We start from the raw sequence: 23,891 nt of genomic DNA, 5'->3' as shown, positions 1-23,891 counted from the left end.
ACCTCAAAACCCCCCCAAAAAACATCTCAAACCTCCCCAAAACCACTTCAAACCTCCCCAAAATTACCTCAAACCACCCCAAATCCACCTCAAACTGCCCCAAAACACCTCCAAATTTCAGGTTTGTGTTTTGGGGATCATGGGGATCTTCCTGAAGCCACAAAAACTGAACCAAATCCCTTCAAATCTACCTCAAAACTACCTGAAGCCTCTCAAAATCACCTCAAATCTCCCCAAAACCACCTCAAACACCTCCAAATCCACCTCAAACCACCTCAAACCCCGCTAAGACCCCCCAAAGCCCCCCGAATTTTGGGGTACCGGCTTCGGGCATGATGGCAGTGTTGGAGGGACAGCCCCGGTTTCTCGCTCAGCCCGCACAGGTACCCCCCAAAACCCCCTGAAACCCCCCCAAAACCACCCAAACCACCCAAAAACACCTCAAACACCCCAAAATCACCTCAAACACCTCCAAAACCACTTCAAATCCCCCCAAACCCCCCCCTAAACCCCCCGAATTTTGGGGTACCCGCTTTGGGGATGACGGCCGTGGTTGCAGGACAGCCCCGGTTTCTCGCTCAGAACCCGCACAGGTACCCCCCAAAACCCCTGAAACCCCCTCAAAACCAAATCAAACCCCCCCAAAACCACCTCAAACCACCCCCAAATCCCCCAAAACCATCTCAAACTACACCAAAAACACCTCAAACCCCCTCAAACCCCCCCAACACCCCCGAATTTTGGGGTACCCGCTTTGGGGATGACGGCCGTGTTGCAGGACAGCCCCGGTTTCTCGCTCAGGTACCCCCCAAAACCACCTCAAACCCCCACAAAACCACCCCAAACCACCCCAAAAACACCTCAAACACCCCAAAATCACCTCAAACACCTCCAAAACCACTTCAATCCCCCAAACCCCCTGAATTTTGGGGTACCCGCTTTGGGGATGACGGCCGTGTTGCAGGACAGCCCCGGTTTCCTCGCTCAGCCCGCACAGGTACCCCCCAAAACCCCCTGAAACACCCCAAAACCACCTGAACCCCCCCCAAAACCACCTCAAACCCCCCAAAACCATCTCAAACCACCCCAAAAACACCTCAAACACCCCCAAATCCACCTCAAACCCCCCCAAAAGCACCTCAAACACCCCCAAATCCACCCCAAACCACCCCAAATCCCTCAAAACCACCTCAAACCCCCCCCAGACCACCTCAAACACCCCCAAATCCACCCCAAACCCCCCCAAAACCACCTCAAACCCCCTGAAACCCCCCCAAAATCACCCCAAATCCCCCCAAGACCCCTCAAACCCCCCCCCAACCGCCCGAATTTGGGGTACCCGCTTTGGGGATGACGGCCGTGTTGGAGGACAGCCCCGGTTTCTCGCTCAGCCCGCACAGGTACCCCCCCAAAACCACCTCAAACCCCCTCAAAACCACCCCAAACCACCCCAAAAACACCTCAAACACCCCCAAAATCACCTCAAACACCTCCAAAACCACTTCAAATCCCCCCAAACCCCTCCCTAAACCCCCCGAATTTTGGGGTACCCGCTTTGGGGATGACGGCCGTGTTGCAGGACAGCCCCGTTTCTCGCTCAGACCCGCACAGGTACCCCCCAAAACCCCCTGAAACCCCCCCAAAACCACCCCAAACCACCCCAAAAACACCTCAAACCCCCCAAAACCATCTCAAACCACCCCAAAAAACACCTCAAACACCCCCAAATCCACCTCAAACCCCCCCAAAAGCACCTCAAACACCCCCAAATCCACCCCAAACCACCCCCCAAATCCCCTCAAAACCACCTCAAACCCCCCCAGACCACCTCAAACACCCCCAAATCACCCCAAACCCCCCCAAAAGCACCTCAAACCCCCTGAAACCCCCCCCAAAACCACCCCAAACCACCCCAAAAACACCTCAAACACCCCCAAAATCACCTCAAACACCTCCAAAACCACTTCAAATCCCCCCAAACCCCCCGAATTTGGGGTACCCGCTTTGGGGATGACGGCCGTGTTGCAGGACAGCCCCGGTTTCTCAGCTCAGACCCGCACAGGTACCCCCCCAAAACCCACCTCAAACCCCCTCAAAACCAAATCAAACCCCCCCAAAACCACCTCAAACCACCCCCAAATCCCCCAAAACCATCTCAAACTACACCAAAAACACCTCAAACCACCTCAAACCCCCCCAACACCCCCCGAATTTGGGGGTACCCGCTTTGGGGATGACAGCCGTGTTGGAGGACAGCCCCGGTTTCTCGCTCAGACCTGCACAGGTACCCCCCAAAACCACCTCAAACCCCCTCAAAACCACCCCAAACCACCCCAAAAACACCTCAAACACCCCCAAAATCACCTCAAACACCTCCAAAACCACTTCAAATCCCCCCAAACCCCCTGAATTTTGGGGTACCCGCTTTGGGGATGACGGCCGTGTTGCAGGACAGCCCCGGTTTCTCGCTCAGCCCGCACAGGTACCCCCCAAAACCCCCTGAAACCCCCTCAAAACCAAATCAAACCCCCCCAAAACCACCTCAAACCACCCCCAAATGCCCCCAAAACCACCTCAAACCACCCCCAAATCCCCCCAAACCCCCTCAAATCCCCCCAAAACCACCCCCAAATCCCCCCAAAACCACGTCAAACCCCCCGAATTTGGGGGTACCCGCTTTGGGGATGACGGCCGTGTTGCAGGACAGCCCCGGTTTCTCGCTCAGCCCGCACAGGTTCTCGCTGAACACCTTGAACAGGTACTCGTTGCCCATCACCAGCTCCGAGGCCGTGCAGCGCAGGGGCCGGTTGTGCTCGTACACCGTGAACCACTCCTGGGGTGAGGGGGTTTTGGGGGGTCCTCAGGGGGTTTTGGGGGATTTGAGAGGTTTTGGGGGGTGTGAGATGATTTTGGGGGGCTGTGAGGGGGTTTTGGGGGGGGCTTGAGTTGATTTTGGGAAGATTTGAGGTGGTTTTGGGGGTCATGAGGGGGTTTTGGGGGGTCATGAGGGGGTTTTGGGGGGTCGTGAGGCGGTTTTGGGGGAGACTAAAGGGATTTGGGGAGGTTTGAGGTGGTTTTGAGATGGTGTTTGGGGGGGATTTGAGAGGGTTTTTGGGGGGTTTGAGGTGGTTTTGGGGGTCATGAGGGGGTTTTGGGGGGTCATGAGGGGGTTTTGGGGGGTCGTGAGGCGGTTTTGGGGGAGACTAAAGGGATTTGGGGAGGTTTGAGGTGGTTTTGAGATGGTTTTGGGGGGGTTGAGGTGGTTTTTGGGGGGTTTTGAGGGGATTTGAGGGGGTTTAGGGGGTCGTGAGGGGGTTTTGGGGGGGTTTGAGGCGGTTTTGGGGGGAATCTGAGGTGGTTTTGGGGGCATTTGAAGGGGTTTTGGGGGGATTGTGAGGGGGTTTTGGGAGGCTGTAAGGTGGTTTGGGGGGAATCTGAGGTGGTTTTGGGGGATTTGAGAGGGTTTTGGGGGGTTTTAGATGATTTTGGGGGCTGTGAGGGGACTTTGAGGGGCTGTGAGGGGGTTTTGGGGGGTCGTGAGGCGGTTTTGGGGGAGACTGAAGGGATTTGGGGAGGTTTGAGGTGGTTTTGGGGGGGTTTGAGATGTTTTTGGGGGGTTTGGGGGAGATTTTGGGGAGCTGAGTGGTTTTCAGGGGGGTTGTGAGGGGGTTCAGTGGGGAGCTGAGGGGGGTTTTGGGGGTCATGAGGGGGTTTTGGGGGCTCATGAGGGGGTTTTGGGGGGGTTTGAGGTGGTTTTGGGGGAGACTAAAGGGATTTGGGGAGGTTTGAGGTGGTTTTGAGATGGTTTTTGGGGAGGTTTGAGGTAGTTTGGGGGAGATTTGAGGGGGTTTGAGGGGGGGTTGTGGTGGTTTTAGGGGAGATTTTGAGGAGCTGAGGTGGTTTTGGGGGGACTTAGGGGGTTTTGGGGGGGTTTGAGATGGTTTTGGGGAGCCCAATTTTGGGGTTCCATTGAGTATTTTGGGGTTCCATTGAGTATTTTGAGGCTCCAGTCAGTATTTTGGGATTTCCATTGAGGATTCTGGGCTTTCCATTGAGAATTTTGGGATTTCCATTGAGAATTTTGGGGTTTCACTGAGAACTTTAGGGTTCCATTGAGAATTTTGGGGTTTCCATTGAGTATTTTGGGGTTCCACTGAGAATTTTGAGTCCCACTGAATATTTTAGGGTTCCATTGAGTATTTTGGGGTTCCATTGAGTATTTTGAGGTTCCAGTCAGTATTTTGGGATTTCCATTGAGGATTCTGGGATTTCCATTGAGTATTTTGGGGTTCCACTGAGTATTTTGAGTCCCACTGAATATTTTAGGGTTCCATTGAGTATTTTGTGGTTCCACTGAATATTTTTGAGTCCCACTGAGAATTTTAGGGTTCCATTGAGTCTTTTGGGGTTTCCATTGAGTATTTTGGGATTTCCATTGAGAATTTTGGGGTTTCACTGAGAATTTTAGGGTTCCATTGAGTATTTTGGGGTTTCACTGAGAACTTTAGGGTTCCATTGAGAATTTTGGGGTTCCATTGAGTATTTTGGGATTTCCATTGAGAATTTTGGGGTTTCACTGAGAATTTTAGGGTTCCATTGAGAATTTTGGGGTTTCCATTGAGTATTTTGGGGTTCCACTGAGAATTTTGAGTCCCACTGAATATTTTAGGGTTCCATTGAGTATTTTGGGGTTCCACTGAATATTTTTGAGTCCCACTGAGAATTTTAGGGTTCCATTGAGTATTTTGGGGTTTCCATTGAGTATTTTGGGATTTCCATTGAGAATTTTGGGGTTTCACTGAGCATTTTAGGGTTCCATTGAGTATTTTGGGGTTTCACTGAGAACTTTAGGGTTCCATTGAGAATTCTGGGGTTTCCATTGAGTATTTTGGGATTTCCATTGAGAACTTTGGGGTTTCACTGAATATTTTAGGGTTCCATTGAGAATTCTGGGGTTCCTCGGGGCTGATTTCGGGGCGCTGCCCCCTCACCATGGTTCTCTTGTCGGCCTTCATGATGGTGTACCCGGTGATCTCGGCGTTGCCGTCGTCCTCGGGGGGCTCCCACTCCACCAGGGCGTTGAACCCCCAAACCTCCTTCACCTGCACGTTCTTGGGGGGCCCTGGTTTCTCTGGAGAGGGGGAAGGATCGGATCAGGGACACCCCAAAAATACCCCCAAAACCACCCCAAAAATACCCCCAAAACCACCCCGAAACTGCCCTGAAACCTCTTTGGGAAACAGCACCCAAAACACCTCAAAACACCTAAGAACTGCCCCAAAATCCCCAAAACCCACGCCAAAAATCCCCCCAAAACTGCCCTGAAACATTCCCCGAAAACGGCACCCAAAAATCTCCGAAATCGTCCCAAAAATCCCCCAAAACACCCCAAAAAATCCCTCAAAAACCACCCCAAAACCATCCTGAAACATCCCAGTGCTCCCAGTTTGCAATCCCAGTGCCCATCTCTGGTTCTCCCGTGTCCCCCATTGCCTCTCCCACCATTCCCAGTGTTCCCAGTCGCTCCCAGTCCCTCCCAGTCACTCCCAGTGCTCCCAGTTCCCAATCCCAGTGCTCCCAGTTCCCAGTCCCAGTGTTCCCAGTCCCTCCCAGTCACTCCCAGTGCTCCCAGTTCCCAATCCCAGTGCTCCCAGTTCCCAGTCCCAGTGTTCCCAGTCCCTCCCAGTCACTCCCAGTGCTCTCAGTTCCCAGTCCCAGTGTTCCCAGTGCTCCCAGTGCCCCCAGTTCCCAATCCCAGTGCTCCCAGTCCCTCCCAGTCGCTCCCAGTTACCGACGATGCGCAGGCGCATCTCGGCCGTGTCCTCCATGCCCTCGATGCACACGCTGAGCCCAGCGCTCCCAGTGCTCCCAGTTACCGACGATGCGCAGGCGCATCTCGGCCGTGTCCTCCATGCCCTCGATGCACACGCTGAGCCCAGCGCTCCCAGTGCTCCCAGTCACTGTCATCACTCCCATCACTCCCAGTTCCCAGTGCTCCCAGTCACTCCCAGTGCTCCCAGTTGCTCCCAGCGCTCCCAGTTCCCAATCCCAGTCACTCCCATCACTCCCAGTTCCCAATCCCAGTGGTCCCATTCCCAATCCCAGTCACTGTCATCACTCCCAGTTCCCAATCCCAGTGCTCCCAGTTCCCAGTCTCAGTGTTCCCAGTGCTCCCAGTCGCTCCCAGTGCTCCCAGTTACCGACGATGCGCAGGCGCATCTCGGCCGTGTCCTCCATGCTCTCGATGCGCATGCTGAGCCCAGTGCTCCCAGTGCTCCCAGTCACTCCCAGTGCTCCCAGTTCCCAATCCCAGCCACTGTCATCACTCCCAGTTCCCAATCCCAGTGCTCCCAGTTCCCAGTCCCAGTGTTCCCAGTCCCTCCCAGTCACTCCCAGTGCTTCCAGTTCCCAATCCCAGTGCTCCCAGTTCCCAGTCCCAGTGTTCCCAGTCGCTCCCAGCGCTCCCAGTTCCCAATCCCAGTGTTCCCAGTTCCCAATCCCAGTGTTCCCAGTGCTCCCAGTCGCTCCCAGTGCTCCCAGTTACCGACGATGCGCAGGCGCATCTCGGCCGTGTCCTCCATGCCCTCGATGCGCACGCGGAGCCCAGCGCTCCCAGTGCTCCCAGTCACTCCCAGCGCTCCCAGTTCCCAATCCCAGTCACTCCCATCACTCCCAGTTCCCAATCCCAGTGGTCCCATTCCCAATCCCAGTCACTGTCATCACTCCCAGTTCCCAATCGCAGTGCTCCCAGTTCCCAGTCCCAGTGTTCCCAGTCACTGTCATCACTCCCAGTTCCCAATCCCAGTGCTCCCAGTTCCCAATCCCAGTGTTCCCAGTCCCTCCCAGTCGCTCCCAGTGCTCCCAGTTACCGACGATGCGCAGGCGCATCTCGGCCGCGTCCTCCGTGCCCTCGATGCGCACGCTGAGCCCAGCGCTCCCAGTGCTCCCAGTCACTGTCATCACTCCCATCACTCCCAGTTCCCAGTGCTCCCAGTCACTCCCAGTGCTCCCAGTTGCTCCCAGGGCTCCCAGTTCCCAATCCCAGTCACTCCCATCACTCCCAGTTCCCAATCCCAGTGGTCCCATTCCCAATCCCAGTCACTGTCATCACTCCCAGTTCCCAATTCCAGTGCTCCCAGTCCCTCCCAGTGTTCCCAGTCGCTCCCAGTGCTCCCAGTGCTCCCAGTTACCGACGATGCGCAGGCGCATCTCGGCCGTGTCCTCCATGCCCTCGATGCGCACGCTGAGCCCGTAGCGCCCCGAGTGCCCCCTGGCGGCGGCGCGGATGAAGAACACCGTGTCCCGGTCCGACGTGCGCACGTGCACGTCCTCGCCCAGGGGCCCGCCCTCCTTCGTCCACGTCACCTGGGGGCGGGGCTTACCCTGCCGGGGGGCGGGGCTTGGTTACATCTATGGGGGGGGGGGGTGGGGTTCAGGTGTCCCTGTGGGGTCTGTGGGGTTCAGGTGTCCCTATGGATCTGTGGGGTTGATTCGTCCCTGTGGGGCTGTGGGACTGTGGGGTTCAGGTGTCCCTATGGGATCTGTGGGGTTCTGTTGTCCCTATGGGATCTGTGGGGTTGAGTTGGTTCTGTGGGATCTATGGATCTGTGGGGTTCAGTTGTCCCTATGGGGTCTGTGGGGTTCAGGTGTCCCTGTGGGATCTGTGGGGTTCAGGTGTCCCTATGGGGTCTGGGGGGTTCTGTTGTCCCTATGGGGCCTGTGGGGTTGAGTTGGTTCTATGGGATCTATGGATCTGTGGAGTTCAGTTGTCCCTATGGGATCTATGGGGCTGTGGGACTGTGGGGTTCAGGTGTCCCTATGGGGTCTGTGGGGTTCAGGTGTCCCTATGGGGTCTGTGGGGTTCAGTTGTCCCTATGGGGTCTGTGGGATTCTATTGTCCCTATGGGATCTCTGGGGCTGAGTTGTCCTTATGGGATCTATGGGGCTGTGGGGTTGAGGTGTCCCTATGGGATCTGTGGGGTTGAGTTGGTTCCATGGGATCTATGGACCTGTGGGGTTCAGTTGTCCCTATGGGATCTGTGGGGTTCAGGTGTCCCTGTGGGATCTATGGGGTTGAGGTGTCCCTATGGATCGGTGGGGTTCAGTTGTCCCTATGGGATCTATAGGGCTGTGGGACTGAGGGGTTCAGGTGTCCCTATGGGGCTGTGGGGTTCAGGTGTCCCTATGGGATCTGTGGGGTTGATTTGTCCCTATGGGATCTGTGGGGTTGAGTTGGTTCCATGGGATCTATGGACCTGTGGGGTTCAGTTGTCCCTATGGGATCTGTGGGGTTCAGGTGTCCCTGTGAGATCTATGGGGTTGAGGTGTCCCTATGGATCGGTGGGGTTCAGTTGTCCCTATGGGATCTATGGGGCTGTGGGACTGTGGGGCTGAGGCATCCCTATGGGGTCTGTGGGGCTGTGGTGTCCCTATGGGATCTGTGGGGTTCAGGTGTCCCTATGGGGTTTGTGGGGTTGAGTTATCCTTATGGGATCTATGGGGCTGTGGGGTTCAGGTGTCCCTATGGGGTCTGTGGGGTTTGGTTATCCCTATGGGATCTGTGGGGTTGATTTGTCCCTATGGGATCTGTGGGGTTGATTTGTCCCTATGGGATCTGTGGGGCTGAGGTGTCCCTATGGGATCTGTGGGGTTGTGGGGTTGAGTTGTCCCCATGGGGCTGAGTTATCCATATAAATCAATAGGGCTGAGTTGTCCCTATAAATCTGTGGGGCAGAGTTACCCCTATGGGGCAGAGTGACCCCAATAAATCCATGGGGCAGAGTGACCCCAATAAATCCCTATGGGGCTGAGTGACCCCAATAAATCCATAGGGCTGAGTGACCCCAATAAATCCCTATGGGGCAGAGTGACCCCAATAAATCCATGGGGCCGAGTGACCCCAATAAATCCATAGGGCTGAGTGACCCCAATAAATCCATAGGGCCGAGCTGTCCCTATAGGGCCGAGTGACCCCAATAAATCCATAGGGCAGAGTGACCCCAATAAATCCATAGGGCCGAGTGACCCCAATAAATCCATGGGGCCGAGTGACCCCAATAAATCCCTATGGGGCAGAGTGACCCCAATAAATCCATGGGGCTGAGTGACCCCAATAAATCCCTATGGGGCCGAGTGACCCCAATAAATCCCTATGGGGCTGAGTGACCCCAATAAATCCATGGGGCTGAGTGACCCAAATAAATCCATAGGGCTGAGTGACCCCAATAAATCCCTATGGGGCCGAGTGACCCCAATAAATCCCTATGGGGCTGAGTGACCCCAATAAATCCATGGGGCTGAGTGACCCCAATAAATCCATAGGGCTGAGTGACCCCAATAAATCCATGGGGCCGAGTGACCCCAATAAATCCATAGGGCTGAGTGACCCCAATAAATCCCTATGGGGCTGAGTGACCCCAATAAATGCATGGGGCCGAGTGACCCCAATAAATCCATAGGGCTGAGTGACCCCAATAAATCCGTAGGCCTGAGTTGTCCCTATAGGGCTGAGTGACCCAATAAATCCACGGGGCCGAGCTGTCCCTATAGGGCCGAGTGACCCCAATAACTCCCTATGGGGCAGAGTGACCCCAATAAATCCCTATGGGGCCGAGTGACCCCAATAAATCCCTATGGGGCAGAGTGACCCCAATAACTCCCTATGGGGCAGAGTGACCCCAATAAATCCATAGGGCAGAGTGACCCCAATAAATCCATGGGGCCGAGCTGTCCCTATAGGGCCGAGTGACCCCAATAAATCCCTATGGGGCAGAATGACCCCAATAAATCCCTATGGGGCCGAGTGACCCCAATAACTCCCTATGGGGCAGAGTGACCCCAATAAATCCATAGGGCTGAGTGACCCCAATAAATCCATAGGGCTGAGTGACCCCAATAAATCCGTAGGCCTGAGTTGTCCCTATAGGGCTGAGTGACCCCAATAAATCCATGGGGCCGAGCTGTCCCTATAGGGCAGAGTGACCCCAATAACTCCCTATGGGGCAGAGTGACCCCAATAAATCCCTATGGGGCAGAGTGACCCCAATAAATCCCTATGGGGCAGAGTGACCCCAATAAATCCATAGGGCCGAGTGACCCCAATAAATCCCTATGGGGCAGAGTGACCCCAATAAATCCATGGGGCAGAGTGACCCCAATAACTCCCTATGGGGCAGAGTGACCCCAATAAATCCCTATGGGGCTGAGTGACCCCAATAAATCCATGGGACAGAGTGACCCCAATAAATCCCTATGGGGCAGAGTGACCCCAATAAATCCATAGGGCCAAGTGACCCCAATAAATCCATGGGGCAGAGTGACCCCAATAACTCCCTATGGGGCAGAGTGACCCCAATAAATCCCTATGGGGCTGAGTGACCCCAATAAATCCATGGGGCTGAGTGACCCCAATAAATCCCTATGGGGCAGAGTGACCCCAATAAATCCATAGGGCCGAGTGACCCCAATAAATCCCTATGGGGCAGAGTGGCCCCAATAAATCCATGGGGCTGAGTGACCCCAATAAATCCCTATGGGGCCGAGTGACCCCAATAAATCCCTATGGGGCAGAGTGACCCCAATAAATCCACGGGGCCGAGCTGTCCCTATAGGGCAGAGTGACCCCAATAAATCCATGGGGCAGAGTGACCCCAATAACTCCCTATGGGGCAGAGTGACCCCAATAAATCCCTATGGGGCAGAGTGACCCCAATAAATCCATGGGGCTGAGTGACCCCAATAAATCCCTATGGGGCTGAGTGACCCCAATAAATCCATGGGACAGAGTGACCCCAATAAATCCCTATGGGGCAGAGTGACCCCAATAAATCCATGGGGCTGAGTGACCCCAATAAATCCGTATGGGGCAGAGTGACCCCAATAAATCCATGGGGCCGAGCTGTCCCTATAGGGCAGAGTGACCCCAATAAATCCCTATGGGGCAGAGTGACCCCAATAAATCCATGGGGCCCAGTGACCCCAATAAATCCATAGGGCCGAGTGACCCCAATAACTCCCTATGGGGCCGAGTGACCCCAATAAATCCCTATGGGGCCGAGTGACCCCAATAAATCCATGGGGCCGAGCTGTCCCTATAGGGCAGAGTGACCCCAATAAATCCCTATGGGGCAGAGTGACCCCAATAAATCCATGGGGCCGAGTGACCCCAATAAATCCATGGGGCCCAGTGACCCCAATAAATCCATAGGGCCGAGTGACCCCAATAACTCCCTATAGGGCTGAGTGACCCCAATAAATCCATGGGGCAGAGTGACCCCAATAAATCCATGGGGCCGAGCTGTCCCTATAGGGCCGAGTGACCCCAATAAATCCCTATGGGGCAGAGTGACCCCAATAAATCCACGGGGCCGAGCTGTCCCTATAGGGCAGAGTGACCCCAATAAATCCATGGGCAGAGTGACCCCAATAACTCCCTATGGGGCAGAGTGACCCCAATAAATCCCTATGGGGCAGAGTGACCCCAATAAATCCATGGGGCTGAGTGACCCCAATAAATCCCTATGGGGCAGAGTGACCCCAATAAATCCATGGGGCTGAGTGACCCCAATAAATCCATGGGACAGAGTGACCCCAATAAATCCCTATGGGGCAGAGTGACCCCAATAAATCCATGGGGCTGAGTGACCCCAATAAATCCGTATGGGGCAGAGTGACCCCAATAAATCCATGGGGCCGAGCTGTCCCTATAGGGCAGAGTGACCCCAATAAATCCCTATGGGGCAGAGTGACCCCAATAAATCCATGGGGCCCAGTGACCCCAATAAATCCATAGGGCCGAGTGACCCCAATAACTCCCTATGGGGCCGAGTGACCCCAATAAATCCCTATGGGGCCGAGTGACCCCAATAAATCCATGGGGCCGAGTGACCCCAATAAATCCATGGGGCCCAGTGACCCCAATAAATCCATAGGGCCGAGTGACCCCAATAACTCCCTATAGGGCTGAGTGACCCCAATAAATCCATGGGGCAGAGTGACCCCAATAAATCCATGGGGCCGAGCTGTCCCTATAGGGCCGAGTGACCCCAATAAATCCCTATGGGGCCGAGTGACCCCAATAAATCCATAGGGCTGAGTGACCCCAATAAATCCGTAGGCCTGAGTTGTCCCTATAGGGCCGAGTGACCCCAATAAATCCACGGGGCCGAGCTGTCCCTATAGGGCCGAGTGACCCCGATAACTCCCCGGGGCAGATTCCCCGGGTTTTGGGGTGCCCCGCTCACCTGGAAGGGGATCACCAGGTTCACCTGCTCCCCCACCTTCCTCACGTACGTCTGCCGCAGGTGCCGGGGCAGCCGGATTTTGGGGCGCTCTGGGGAGGGTTGGACAATGTTTAGGGGGGGGATTTATGGGGCAGAACCCCCAAATTTTGGGGTCTCTCCCGATTTTGGGGTTCCCCCTTACCCATCAATTCTCCCCTTAATTCCTTCAGGTTTTTCTCCCCGAAGTTTCAGATCCAGTTTTGGGGTCCCTCCCCGTTTTTAGGGTCTCTCCCCATTTTTGGGGTCTCTCCCCATTTTTGGGGTCCCTCCCCAATTTTTGGGATGCCTCCCCAATTTTGGGTTCCCCCACTTCGGTTTTTGGGCTCCCCCCTGATTTTGGGGTCCCTCCTGATTTCGGGTCCCCCCTTTCCTTTATGGATCCCCCTTTTGGGATCCCCCCCTTCCCCTTATGGATCCCCCCCGATTTCGGGATTTCCCCCATAATTTCGGGATTTCCCCCCCGATTTCGGGATTTCCCCCCCCAATTTCAACCTCCCCAGATTCCGGGGTGCCCCCTGATTTCGGGGTCCCCCCTTTCCTTTATGGATCCCCCTTTAGGGATCCCCCCCTTCCCCTTATGGATTCCCCCCGATTTTGGGATTTTCCCCCATAATTTCGCGACTTCACCCCAATTTCAGCCTCCCCCCCAATCTCCGCCTCCCCCCCAAATTTCGGGGTGCTCCCCCCGATTCCGGGGTGCCCCCTGATTTCGGGGTCCCCCCTTTCCTTTATGGATCCCCCTTTCTGGATCCCCCCCTCTCCCTTATGGATCCCCCCGATTTCGGGATTTCCCCCCATAATTTCGGGATTTCCCCCCGGATTTCAGGATTTCCCCCCCGATTTCAACCTCCCCAGATTCCGGGGTGCTCCCCCCCGGTTCCGGGGCGCCCCCGGACGCACCGACGATCTCTCGGATGGTGACGGGCTGGGCCATGGTGGCCGGGGGGCTGCGGCCCGCGATGTTGACGCCGACCACGCGGAACAGCAGCTTCTCCCCGGTGGGCAGCCCGCGCACCGTCAGCCCGCAGCGCTCCACCAGCTCCGTGTTGGCGGGGGTCCAGTTGGTGTCTGGGGGCAGAAATTGGGGTTACAGGGTCGGGGAGGGGGTTATGGGGTCGGGGGTTATCGGATTTTGGGGTTATGGGGTCGGGGGTAGCAGATTTTGGGGGGTTATGGGGTCGGGGGTAGCAGATTTTGGGGGGTTATGGGGCTGGGGTCTCCACCAGCTCCGTGTTGGCGGGCGTCCAGTTGGTGTCTGGGGGGAGAAATTGGGGTTATGGGTCGGGGGTATCGGATTTTGGGGTTATGGGGTCGGGCAGGGGGTTATGGGGTTGGTGGGTGTTGGATTTTGGGGTTATGGGGTCGGGGGTGTTTGATTTTGGGGGTTTATGGGGTCGGGGAGGGGTTTATGGGGTCGGGGTGTTTGATTTTGGGGGTTTATGGGGTCGGGGGTATTGGATTTTGGGGTTATGGGGTCGGGGGTGTTGGGTTTTGGGGGTTATGGGGCTGGGGAAGAGATTATGGGGTCGGGGGGTATCAGATTTTGGGGGGTTATGGGGCTGGGGTCTCCGCCAGCTCCGTGTTCGCGGGGGTCCAGTTGGTGTCTGGGGGGAGAAATTGGGGTTACGGGGTCGGGGAGGGGGTTATGGGGTGAGGGGTTATCGGATTTTGGGGTTATGGGGTCGGGGGATATCGGATTTTGGGGGGTTATGGGGTTGGGAAGGGGGCTGGAGGGCTCCGAATTTGGGGGTTTATGGGGCTGGGGTCTCCACCAGCTCCGTGTTGGCGGGGGTCCAGTTGGTGTCTGGGGGCAGAAACTGGGGTTACGGGGTCGGGGAGGGGGTTATGGGGTCGGGGGTAGCAGATTTTGGGGGGTTATGGGGCTGGGGAAGAGATTATGGGGTCGGGGGGTATCGGATTTTGGGGGTTATGGGGCTGGGGTCTCCGCCAGCTCCGTGTTTGCGGGGGTCCAGTTGGTGTCTGGGGGAGAAATTGGGGTTATGGGGTCGGGGAGGGGGTTATGGGGTGAGGGGTTATCGGATTTTGGGGTTATGGGGTCGGGGGGAATTGGATTTTGGGGGGTTATGGGGCTGGGGAAGAGATTATGGGGTCGGGGGTAGCAGATTTTGGGGTTATGGGGTCGGGGTATCGGATTTTGGGGTTATTGGGTCGGCGGTAGCAGATTTTGGGGGGTTATGGGGCTGGGGCTCCACCAGCTCCGTGTTTGTGGGGGTCCAGGTCGTGTCTGGGGGGGAAAAAGGAAATTTGGGGGCTTATGGGGTCGGGGGTGTTTGATTTTGGGGGGTTATGGGGTCGGGGAGGGGGTTATGGGGTCGGAGGTATCAGATTTTGGGGGGTTATGGGGTCGGGGGTTATCGGATTTTGGGGTTATGGGGTCGGGGAGGGGGTTATGGGGTTGGTGGGTTTTGGATTTTGGGGTTATGGGGTCAGGGGTTATCGGATTTTGGGGGGTTATGGGGTGAGGGGTTATCGGATTTTGGGGTTATGGGCTTGGTGGGTTTTGGATTTTGGGGTTTATGGGGTCGGGGGTTATCGGATTTTGGGGGTTATGGGGTCGGGGAGGGGGTTATGGGGTCAGGGCTTATCGGATTTTGGGGGTTATGGGGTCGGGGGTTATCGGATTTTGGGGGTTATGGGGTCAGGGGTTATCGGATTTTGGGGGTTATGGGGTCAGGGGTTATCGGATTTTGGGGGTTTATGGGGTCGGGGGTTATCGGATTTTGGGGTTATGGGGTCGGGGGTTATCGGATTTTGGGGGGTTATGGGGTGAGGGGTTATCAGATTTTGGGGTTATGGGGTCGGGCAGGGGGTTATGGGGTGAGGGGTTATCGGATTTTGGGGTTATGGGGTCGGGGGTTATCGGGTTTTGGGGTTATGGGGTCGGGGGTATCGGATTTTGGGGTTATGGGGTTGGTGGGTTTTGGATTTTGGGGTCATGGGGTCGGGGGTTATCGGATTTTGGGGTTATGGGGTCGGGGGTTATCGGATTTTGGGGTTATGGGGTCGGGGTTATCAGATTTTGGGGGGTTATGGGGTCGGGCAGGGGGTTATGGGGTCGGGGTTATCGGGTTTTGGGGGTTTATGGGGTCGGGGGTTATCGGGTTTTGGGGTTATGGGGTTGGTGGGTTTTGGATTTTGGGGTTATGGGGTCAGGGGTATCGGGTTTTGGGGGGTTATGGGGTCAGGGGTTATCGGATTTTGGGGGGTTATGGGGTGAGGGGTTATCAGATTTTGGGGTTTATGGGGTGAGGGGTTATCGGATTTTGGGTTTATGGGGTCGGGGGTATCGGGTTTTGGGGGTTTATGGGGTCGGGGGTATCGGGTTTTGGGGTTATGGGCTTGGTGGGTTTTGGATTTTGGGGTTATGGGGTCAGGGGTTATCGGATTTTGGGGGGTTATGGGGTCGGGGGTATCGGATTTTGGGGTTATGGGGTCGGGCAGGGGGTTATGGGGTCGGGGGTATCGGATTTTGGGGTTATGGGGTCGGGGGTTATCGGGTTTTGGGGGGTTATGGGGTGAGGGGTTATCAGATTTTGGGGTTATGGGGTCGGGGGTTATCGGATTTTGGGGTTATGGGGTCGGGGGTATCGGGTTTTGGGGTTATGGGCTTGGTGGGTTTTGGATTTTGGGGTTTATGGGGCTGGGGAAGGGCTTATTTTGGGCTCCATCCCCAAATTTTTGGGATTCCCCTCAATTTTGGGATCTCCCCCAGTTTCAGGGATTCCCATGAAGTTTTGGATTCCACCCCAAACTTTTGGGGTCCCTGCCGAAGTTTTTGGGTCCCTCCCGATTTTGGGCTCCCACCGAATTTTGAGGCGCCTCCCTCCTCTCACCAGGCACCCCTAACACCCCCCAAAATTCCCTCGATTCTACCAAATTTTGGGATCTCCTCCAATTTCAAGGATTCCCCTGAAGTTTTGGGATTCCACCCCAAACTTTTGGGGTGCCCCCCGAATTTCGGGGTGCCGCACTCATCCCCTCCCCTCATCATTCCACCAGCCACCACTTGATGTCCCCCAAATTTCATCCATTCCCACAAACTTTTGGCATCTCCCCCGAAGTTCTGTGATCTCACCCCAAATTTTTGGGGTCTCCCTCGAAGTTTTGGGGTTCCCCCCGAGGTTTTGGGGTGCCCTCGAATTTCGGGGTGCCCCACTCACCCTCCTCTCGGCACCACTCCACCAGGTACCCCCCAGTTCCCTCCCAAATTTCATCGATTCCCACAAACTTCCAGTTGCTCCGAATTTCAGGGATTCCACCAAGTTTTAGGATTCCGCCCCAAAATTTTGGGGTCCCCTCCAATTATGGGGTCCCCCCAAATTTTTGGGGTCCCCCAGCATTTTGGGGTGCACCACTCCACCGTCAATTCCCTCCCAAATCTCAGCGATTCCCACAAACTTTTGGGGTTGCTCCAAATTTCAGGGATTCCCCCAAATTTTTGGGGTCCCCTCCGAAGTTTTGGGTTCCCCCCGAGGTTTTGGGGTCCCCCCGGGTTTCGGGGTGCCGCACTCACCCCCCTCTCGGCACCACTCCACCAGGTAGCCGTCGATGCCGCCGGCCCCCAGGCGCTCGGGCGGGCGCCACTTGAGCGTGGCCGTGGTGTCGGTGACGTCCTCCAGCGTCAGGTGGGTGGGCTCGCTGGTGGGGGCTGCAGGGAGCCCCAAAATCACCCCAAATCAGCCCAAAAATCAGCCCAAAATCAGCCCAAAAATACCCCAATAAACACCCCAAAATCACCCAAAATCAGCCCAAAAATACCCCAATAAACACCCCAAAATCACCCCAAATCAGCCCAAAAATCAACCCAAAATCAGCCCAAAAATACCCCAATAAACACCCCAAAATCACCCAAAATCAGCCCAAAAATACCCCAATAAACACCCCAAAATCAGACCTAAATCATCACAAAATCACACAAAAAACCGCCCCAAAATCACCCCAATAAACACCCAAAATCACCTCAAAGTCAGCCCAAAAATACCCCAATAAACACCCCAAAATCAGCCCCAAAATTACCCAAAATCAGCCCAAAAATACCCCAATAAACACCCAAAAATCACCCCAAATCAGCCCAAAAATCAGCCCAAAATCAGCCCAAAAATACCCCAATAAACACCCCAAAATCAGCCCCAAAATCACCCAAAATCAGCCCAAAAATACCCCAATAAACACCCCAAAATCAGCCCCAAAATCAGCCCAAAAATCACCCCAAATCAGCCCAAAAATATCCCAATAAACACCCCAAAATCACCCCAAATCAGCCCAAAAGTAGCTCAATAAACACCCCAAAATCGGCTCAAAAATCACCCCAAATCAGCCCAAAAATACCCCAATAAACACCCCAAAATCAGACCTAAATCATCACAAAATCACACAAAAAACCGCCCCAAAATCACCCCAATAAACAACCCAAAATCAGCCCAAAAATCACCCAAAATCAGCCCAAAAATACCCCAATAAACACCCCAAAATCACCCAAAATCACCCCAAAAATCACCCCAAAATCAGCCCAAAAATACCCCAATAAACACCCCAAAATCAGCCCCAAAATCACTCCGAAATCAGCCTAAAATCAGCCTAAAATCAATCCAAAATCACCCCAAAATCACACCAAAAAGTACCCCCAAAATCACCCAAAAAATCGCCCCAAAATCACACAAAAATCAGCCCAAAAATCACCCCAAAATTATGCACCCCAAAATCACCCCAAATCCCCTCCAGGACCCCCCAAATCCCCTTGGGACACCCCCAGACCCAATCCAGGACCCCCAAATCCTCCCCAAATCCCATCCAGGACCCCCCAAATCCCCGTGGGAGCCCCCAGACCCAATCCAGGACCCCCAAATCCCCCTCAAATCCCCTCCAGGAACCCCAGATCCCCTTGGGACACCCCCAGACCCAATCCAGGACCACCAAATCCCCGTGGGAGCCCCCAGACCCAATCCAGGACCCCCAAATCCTCCTCAAATCCCCTCTAGAACACCCCAAATCCTCCTCAAATCTCACCTAGGACAGCCCCAAATCACCTCGTGGAGCCCCTAAAATACCCCTGGGAGCCCCCAGACCCAATTCAGGACCCCTCAAATCCCCTGCAGGACCCCCCAAATCCTCCTGGGAGCCCTCAGACCCAATCCAGGACCCCCAAATCCTCCTCAAATCCCATCCAGGACCCCCCAAATCCCATCCAGGACCCCCCAAATCCCCGTGGGAGCCCCCAGACCAAATCCAGGACCCCCAAATCCCCCTCAAATCCCCTCCAGGAACCCCCAGATCCCCTTGGGACACCCCCAGACCCAATCCAGGACCACCAAATCCCCCTGGGAGCCCCCAGACCCAATCCAGGATCCCCAAATCCCCCTGGGAGCCCCCAGACCCAATCCAGGATCCCCAAATCCCCCTCAAATCCCATCTAGGACCCCCCCAAATCCTCCTCAAATGTCATGTAGGACCCCCCAAATCCCCTCCAGGATGCCCCAAATATCTTGGGAGCCCCCAGACCCAATCCAGGACCCCTCAAATCCCCCTCAAATCCCCTTCAGGACCCCAAAATCCTCACCAAATCCCCTCTAGGACCCCCAAATCCTCCTCAAATCTCCCCCAAATCCTGCCCAAATCCCCCTCAAATCCCCTCCAGGACCCCCTAAAACGCCCCAAATCTCCCCAAAACACCCCCAAACCCCCCCGGGACCCCTCCCCACGCACCGATGGGCATGAAGGGGGGGGTGTTGAGGCTGGGGGCCGAGACCCCGATGGCGTTGACGGCGAAGACCCTCATCTCGTAGAGCACCCCCAGACCCCTCTGGGACCCCCCAAATCCTCCCCAAATCCCCTCCAGGAACCCCCAAATCCTCCTGGGAGCCCCCAGACCCAATCCAGGACCCCCAAATCCCCCTGAAACACCCCCAGACCCAATCCAGGACCCCCAAATCCTCCCCAAATCCCATCTAGGACCCCCTAAATGCTCCTGGAATCCCCCAGACCCAATCCAGGATCCCCAAATTCCCCTGGGAGCCCCCAGACCCAATCCAGGACCCCCGAATCCTCCTCAAATCTCCCCAAATCCTGCCCAAATCCCCCTCAAATCCCCTCCAAGACCCCCTAAAATGCCTCAAATCTCGCCCAAATCCCACCGAAATATCCCCCCAAATCCCCTCCAGGACCCCCTAAAACGCCCCAAATCTCCCCAAAACACCCCCAACCCCCCCCGGGACCCCTCCCCACGCACCGATGGGCATGAAGGGGGGGGTGTTGAGGCTGGGGGCCGAGACCCCGATGGCGTTGACGGCGAAGACCCTCATCTCGTAGAGCACCCCCAGACCCCTCTGGGACCCCCCAAATCCTCCCCAAATCCCCTCCAGGAACCCCCAAATCCTCCTGGGAGCCCCCAGACCCAATCCAGGACCCCCAAATCCTCCCCAAATCCCATCTAGGACCCCCTAAATGCTCCTGGAATCCCCCAGACCCAATCCAGGATCCCCAAATTCCCCTGGGAGCCCCCAGACCCAATCCAGGACCCCCGAATCCTCCTCAAATCTCCCCCAAATCCTGCCCAAATCCCCCTCAAATCCCCTCCAAGACCCCCAAAAATGCCTCAAATCTCGCCCAAATCCCGCCGAAATATCCCCCCAAATCCCCTCCAGGACCCCCTAAAACGCCCCAAATCTCCCCAAAACACCCCCAAATTTTGCCCAAACCCCCCCCCAGATTTTGCCCAAACCCCCCCGGGACCCCTCCCCACGCACCGATGGGCATGAAGGGCGGGGTGTTGAGGCTGGGGGCCGAGACCCCGATGGCGTTGACGGCGAAGACCCTCATCTCGTAGAGCACGCCCTCGATCATGCGCGTGGACTCGAAGGTGAGCGCGGGCAGCACCTCGAAATTGAGCTTCATCCACCTGTGCGAGCCCTTCTTCTTCCTCTCCACCAGGTAACCTGCACAGGTGAGAGACAGGTGTGTGAGGGACAGAAACTGAGCTTCATCCACCTGTGGGAGCCCTTCTTCTTCCTCTCCACCAGGTAACCTAAACAGGTGAGACAGGTAAAGGACAGAAATTGAGCTTCATCCAGCGGTGGGAGCCCTTCTTCTTCCTCTCCACCAGGGAACCTGGGACAGGTGAGAGACAGGTGTGTGAGGGACAGAAACTGAGCTTCATCCACCTGTGGGAGCCCTTCTTCTTCCTCTCCACCAGGTAACCTGCACAGGTGAGAGACAGGTAAAGGACAGACATTGAGCTTCATCCAGCGGTGGGAGCCCTTCTTCTTCCTCTCCACCAGGTAACCTAAACAGGTGAGACAGGTGAGACACAGGAGCCCTAAATCCCCTTCATCCACCTGTGGGAGCCCTTCTTCTTCCTCTCCACCAGGGAACCTGAGACAGGTGAGAGACAGGTGTGTGAGGGACAGAAACTGAGCTTCATCCAGCGGTGGGAGCCCTTCTTCTTCCTCTCCACCAGGTAACCTAAACAGGTGAGACAGGTGAGACAGGTGAGACAGGTGAGGGACAGACATTGAGCTTCATCCACCATTGGGAGCCCTTCTTCTTCCTCTCCACCAGGTAACCTGGGACAGGTGAGACAGGTAAAGGACAGAAACTGAGCTTCATCCATCAATGGGAGCCTGAGCAAGGTGGGATGCAGGTGAGACAGGTGAGACACAGGTAAAGGACAGAAATTGAGCTTCATCCACTGGTGTGAGCCCTTCTTCTTCCTCTCCACCAGGTGACCTGGGACAGGTGAGACACAGGTGAGACAGGTGAGGGACAGACATTGAGCTTCATCCATCAATGGGAGCCCTTCTTCTTCCTCTCCACCAGGTAACCTGGGACAGGTGAGGGACAGGTGAGACACAGGTGGGACACACGGACAGAGCCCACACAGGTGTGGGGATGAGGAGGGGACACCCAGGTGCCCATCCAGGTGCCAGGTGAGGACAGGTGTGGGACAGGTGAGGACACAGATGAGAGAACACTGAGACACGGGTGAGACAGGTGAGAGACAGGTAAGGGACAGATGGGGACAGGTGAGACAAGGTGGAGACAATGGGAGACGCAGGTGAGGGGACAGGTGAGGACAGGACACACGGACAGAGCCCACACAGGTGTGTGGATGAGGTGGGGACACCCAGGTGCCCATCCGGGTGCCAGGTGAGGACAGGTGAGGACAGGTGAGGACAGGTATGGATGGGGACAGGTGAGGGACAATGGGACAGGTGGGAACAGGTGAGAACAGGTGAGGGGACAGGTGAGGACAGGACACACGGACAGAGCCCACACAGGTGTGGGGATGAGGAGGGGACACCCAGGTGCCCATCCAGGTGCTCAGCCAGGTGCCAGGTGTGGGACAGGTGAGACACAGGTGAGGGACAGGTGAGATAGGTGTGAAGGGCACAGGACAGAGCCCACACAGGTGTGGGGAAGGGTAGGGGACACCCAGGTGCCCATCCAGGTGCCAGGTGTGTCCCCCAGGTGTGTCCCCCAGGTGTGTCCCCCAGGTGTGCCCCCCAGGTGTGTCTCTCAGGTGTGTCTCTCAGGTGTGCCCCCAGGTGTGTCCCCCAGGTGTGCCCCCCAGGTGTGTCTCTCAGGTGTGCCCCCCAGGTGTGTCCCCCAGGTGTGTCTCTCAGGTGTGTCTCTCAGGTGTGCCCCCCAGGTGTGCCCCCAGGTGTGCCCCCAGGTGCCCCCCAGGTGCCCCGCCCAGGTGTGTCCCCCAGGTGTGTCCCCCAGGTGCCCCCCAGGTGTGCCCCCCAGGTGTGTCCCCCAGGTGCCCCCCAGGTGTGTCCCCCAGGTGTGTCCCCAGGTGTGCCCCCAGGTGTGCCCCCCAGGTGCCCCCCAGGTGTGTCTCTCACCTGTGACCGGCTGCCCGCCGTCGAACTTGGGCGGCTCCCAGACCAGCACGGCCCAGTCCTCGCCCACCTGGGTGACGCGAACGGCCTCGGGCGGGTCGGGCACATCTGCGGGGACAGGTGAGGTTACCTGTGTGCCCAGGTGTGTGCCCAGGTGTGTTTCCAGGTGTGTGCCCAGGTGGCCCCCTGTGTGTCCACAGGTGTGCCCAGGTGTGTGCCCAGGTGTGCCCAGGTGTATCTCAGGTGTATCTCAGGTGTATCTCAGGTGTGCCCAGGTGTGCCCAGGTGTGTCCCAGGTGTATCTCAGGTGCGCTCCATACCCACGACGCGGATGGTGATGGCGGCCGTGTCCTCGCCGGCCGGGTTGGTGTGTGCCCAGGTGTATCCCCATTGTCCCCAGGTGTGCCCAGGTGTGCCCAGGTGTATCCCAGGTGTATCTCAGGTGTGCCCAGGTGTATCCCAGGTGTGAGGTGTGTCCCGTACCCACGACGCGGATGGTGATGGCGGCCGTGTCCTCGCCGGCCGGGTTGGTGACGCGGATCTCGTAGCGCCCCTCGTCGGCGCGCTCGGCGCTCTCGATGACGAAACTGCTCAGCTCGTGCTTGGCCTCGAGGCGGACACGCCCCTCCTGCGCCGAGAACTCCTGTGCAGGTGAGATGGACAGGTGAGACACAGGTGAGGGACAGGTGAGGGACAGGTGACACAGGAGCCGCTCAGCTCGTGCTTGGCCTCGAGCCGGACACTCCCCTCCTGTGCCGAGAACTCCTGCACAGGTGGGACAGGTGACACACAGACAGGTGTGGGACAGGTGAGACACAGACAGGTGAGACAGGAGCTGCTCAGCTCGTGCTTGGCCTCGAGGTGGACACGCCCCTCCTGGGCCGAGAACTCCTGCACAGGTGGGACAGGTGAGGGACAGGTGAGACACAGACAGGTGAGACAGGTGAGATTGAAGTGTATGGGACAGGTGAGACACAGACAGGTGTGGGACAGGTGACACAGGTGACACAGGAGCTGCTCAGCTCGTGCTTGGCCTGGAGCCGGACACGCCCCTACTGCGCCGAGAACTCCTGCACAGGTGAGATGGACAGGTGAGGGACAGGTGAGACAGGTGTGGGACAGGTGTGGGACAGGTATGGGACAGGTGAGACACAGGTGGGACAGGTGAGGGACAGGTGAGACACAGACAGGTGTGGGGCAGGAGCTGCTCAGCTCGTGCTTGGCCTCGAGGCGGACACGCCCCTCCTGCGCCGAGAACTCCTGCACAGGTGAGATGGACAGGTGAGGGACAGGTGAGACAGGTGTGGGACAGGTGAGGGACAGGTGTGGGACAGGTGAGACACAGACAGGTGAGACAGGTGTGAGACAGGTGAGACACAGACAGGTGTGGGACAGGTGTGGGACAGGTGTGGGACAGGTGACACAGGTGACACAGGAGCTGCTCAGCTCGTGCTTGGCCTGGAGCCGGACACGCCCCTCCTGCGCTGAGAACTCCTGCAGATGAGACACAGGTGTGACACAGGTGGGACAGGTGAGATTGAAGTGTATGGGACAGGTGAGGGACAGGTGTGGGACAGGTGACACAGGTGGGACAGGAGCTGCTCAGCTCGTGCTTGTCCTCCAGGTGGACACGCCCCTCATGGGCCAAGAACTCCTGTACAGGTGGGACAGGTGAGACACAGACAGGTGTGGGACAGGTGAGGGACAGGTGTGGGACAGGTGACACAGGAGCTGCTCAGCTCGTGCTTGGCCA

At 56.6% G+C, this 23,891-nt stretch overlaps 1 protein-coding gene across 1 annotated transcript in view; it reads right to left on the bottom strand.

The window, feature by feature from the left end:
* LOC134433777 (myosin-binding protein C, fast-type-like) overlaps nucleotides 1-22,781 on the bottom strand; it is a gene marked incomplete at its 5' end in the record, with an annotated part of 29,693 nt that extends 6,912 nt beyond the window's left edge. Inside the window, 9 exons of the mRNA XM_063182488.1 lie at nucleotides 2,674-2,833; nucleotides 4,992-5,131; nucleotides 7,191-7,383; nucleotides 12,243-12,331; nucleotides 13,182-13,349; nucleotides 16,816-16,950; nucleotides 20,045-20,233; nucleotides 22,142-22,246; nucleotides 22,622-22,781. Coding sequence (XP_063038558.1) covers nucleotides 2,674-2,833; nucleotides 4,992-5,131; nucleotides 7,191-7,383; nucleotides 12,243-12,331; nucleotides 13,182-13,349; nucleotides 16,816-16,950; nucleotides 20,045-20,233; nucleotides 22,142-22,246; nucleotides 22,622-22,781 — 1,339 coding nt within the window. The remainder of the gene's footprint in view (nucleotides 1-2,673; nucleotides 2,834-4,991; nucleotides 5,132-7,190; nucleotides 7,384-12,242; nucleotides 12,332-13,181; nucleotides 13,350-16,815; nucleotides 16,951-20,044; nucleotides 20,234-22,141; nucleotides 22,247-22,621) is intronic.
* Between the last annotated feature and the right edge of the window lie 1,110 nt (nucleotides 22,782-23,891).

The sequence above is a fragment of the Melospiza melodia genome, unplaced genomic scaffold (assembly GCF_035770615.1).
Source record: "Melospiza melodia melodia isolate bMelMel2 unplaced genomic scaffold, bMelMel2.pri scaffold_254, whole genome shotgun sequence".
Classification (NCBI taxonomy): Eukaryota; Metazoa; Chordata; class Aves; order Passeriformes; family Passerellidae; genus Melospiza; species Melospiza melodia.
This window is presented reverse-complemented; position numbering and strand designations above follow the sequence as displayed.